Source organism: Nannobrachium achirus, assembly GCF_963921795.1.
Source record: "Nannobrachium achirus genome assembly, chromosome: 19".
NCBI classification, from domain to species: Eukaryota; Metazoa; Chordata; class Actinopteri; order Myctophiformes; family Myctophidae; genus Nannobrachium; species Nannobrachium achirus.
In genome coordinates, this window is record NC_137826.1 from 48,146,908 (window position 1) to 48,149,964 (window position 3,057).

The 3,057-nt window shown below is 38.5% G+C and overlaps 1 protein-coding gene across 1 annotated transcript in view; it reads right to left on the reverse strand.

Annotated features, from left to right (window-relative positions):
* Window positions 1–2,728: 2,728 nt before the first annotated feature.
* LOC308304892 (zinc-binding protein A33-like) overlaps window positions 2,729–3,057 on the reverse strand; it is a gene marked incomplete at both ends in the record, with an annotated part of 2,111 nt that continues 1,782 nt past the window's right edge. Inside the window, one exon of the mRNA XM_080749518.1 lies at window positions 2,729–3,057. This exon is cut by the window's right edge and continues 675 nt beyond it. Within this exon, the coding sequence (XP_080605644.1) occupies window positions 2,729–3,057 (329 nt within the window).

A 3,057-nucleotide genomic window follows, 5' to 3' on the forward strand; every position in this document is an offset into this window, starting at 1 on the left:
GGCTCCGTCCTCAGCGAAAGTTTCAACTAACTGATCAGTAATCTGTGTTCTACTCTTATCCTCGATGCCACATTTATAAATGCGTGGTTCTTCTCTGAGATCAAGCAAAACGCTGCAGAATTCCTCCAGCTCTGACCTGCCCAGATCCTTAACTCATACAGGGCCAGATTTCCAAAATATGAATATGAATGTGCGCTTATAACGCCAGGAAATAGCTATTTTGTATCCCCCCAGACCACCTTAACCAGACCACCTTAACGAATGCACGTTAAACATACCATACCACCAGATGACCACTAGAGACCACCATACACCATACACTGACATGGTCCCATGTTAAGCCTGTTTAAATCCACATAACAGGATGAGACGCTGACTTGGTCCTCATTGACTTAACATGGACGGACCGCCGGTCACCATTTCAGCTCAATACTGTTCAATTCGTGCTTGATCGTCTCAAACCACCATTGGTATGGGCATCGGGACGTATATAGATGCCACACAGAAAGTTTCAGAATCAAAATCCGACCTAGTGAAGCTACGTGAGGGTCGGATGGTTGCATTGAGGCTAACGCTAGCAGAGGCCTGTTGTCAACAGGAAGCCCTGGTTTAAAGGTGACGTCATAATCGTATCCTTTTTTTTCACGGTTTACGTGTGGACATTAGCTGAGGTAAGCTAACCATTTCGCTCCGTCTATAAACACATATTAAAAGCTTAAACAATGCTTTTATATAAAAGTCGCTCCGAGTCGCTCGGCACCAAACGCCATAGTGAACTAGTCGCTCGTAAAGTCGCCCGGCGCTAACTGAGTTAAGAGCGTCTAAGATGAGCCTTTTAGGAGTTTTTGATTGATTGATTGATTGATTGATTGATTGATTGATTGATTGATTGATTGATTGATTGAAGGCTTTATTAGAAGTTTGCATAGGAAAATGTACAGATTCATGACGGTACAGTTCACTGGTACAAGGTCTACTAAAAGGAGATCCATGAAAAGACTAAGCTTATTTCAACAGGAAACCATTTAAGTATCTCATATAACATTGAATGACAGACAAATAGAACACAGTACTATGCAGTAGATATGTAAAGAAAAGGGGGGAAAAAAAGAAAAGAAAACAGTAAATCTAAACAAACAGTAAGTATATACAAGGAATATACAGTAAATCTAAACAAACAGAAAGTATATACAAGGAATATACAAGTATACAAGTATATACAAGGAAGGGGCAGGGAGGGTCCAATCCAAGCCATGTCCAATCCGCTAAAATATAGAAGAAACGTCAAACAGACTGTAGTTCTCTATCGATAAGGAAATGCATCAAACAGCACGTAGGCGGTGTCATACTGTATGATACCTTTTAAGGTGTCATAGCAGCATGTATGAAGGCAGTGTTATAGTAGTGGCATGGGTTGGGGCAGAGCACTGCTAAACAGTGAGTGGGAGTGGGAAAACATGAGTGGAAATTGAACAGGCTGGACCAATGTATCAAAGCACAAGCACAAACAGTTCTCTAAACTACAGTATGTCAGTTTTAATGGGTTAATCCAGTTTCATGTACGGCACACATTGACACACTGACAGATCACTTCCCTTTTGTTTACCACAAATACAGAAACGGCTGAGTTTTAAGTTCTTCAATTTTGTTCTCCTTTGGAAATGTATTCAATTCAAAGTTCCCTTTCTTCAGATAGTTGTCTCTGAAGAGACAACAGAATCATTAGACATGGTAGGGGTTTTACACATTAACGGATTGGCATTACAAATGAATTACTTTAAAGCAATAGTACCTCGTTTCGATACTCTTGAACGCACCCACGTGCGTGAAAGCCTTTTTCTGTATTGTATCAAAAAAGTAATGGTAATCCCGAGATGTGTATTATTGTCATATAATAATTTTTCAAGAACACCACTGTCAGTGGTTCATCAAACTTTGTCATGTTGTTAGTTACATATAGATTTATTTAGCAGAGCCGGTCGCCCTATACGCACCAAGCAGGCTCCCACCAGCGCTACTGCCATCTTGGCCTGAATGAGACACCGATGATTGGCTGTCACGGCTCTGTACTATGCTATTGTCTTTCTTTCTTTCTTTCTTTCTTTCTTTCTTTCTTTCTAGAAATCTTATACCGCTTCCACCACTGAATGAATTCTATAGTATATTATCGTGAATTAATGACAAATAGTGTAAAAAAAGGGGGAGAAAAATAGAAATGTCCTTTAAGAAAACAAACCATTGGGTTAAAATCATATTTATTTATATAGGTGGTTAAAATATCAAAAACATTCTTCAGTCAAAGTGTAACCAATATAATGCAGCAAACATATGTTCAAGTTCAAGTTGAATTTAAATTGTATTTAAGGTATAAAATCACATGGTATTAAATGTGTGTCAATACATTTACATTTACAGTTATCAATTGATGTATTGACATTTAAAAAAGTCTCATTGGTAATTTTACATAATTGTGCCTTTATTGCAGTAAATCTACTAAAGCAGGCAAATAATCAATGAAAAGTTATTAAGGAAATGAAGAAATAAAACAAATACAACACAGTAGAAAGACATAATTACCATATAAACCATAATACATAATGTAATCAAACCAAATAAAATCGCCATATAGCTTTGTGATATCAATGTTCAACTATAAGAGGATCTATAGATCAATAGACTGTATTTCAAACAAACACACGGACATGCACGCATGCACACCTTACTGCTGTCACTGTAACATCACAGAGACAGATGTCTCTACTTGACAGACTTTGACATCAATGGTAGAGCGTCCAATATTGAAATAAGGATAGAGTTTCTCAGTGAAAGTGTGTTTATGAGTGTAGATGTGAGTCATGTCTTCAGGGTCGTAGAAGGACACCTCCCCCCCGTCATAGTCCAGCTGGACTCTGATCCTCTGAGGATTCTTCTGGACTGGGATAGCTTCACCATCATCCTCATAAGTGTACTTCCCACCCTCCAGATCACACCATAAATACCATGATCCATGTTCTGGTGTGGCAGTTATGTTTCCCTTCCTGTTAACAGATGCTTTAA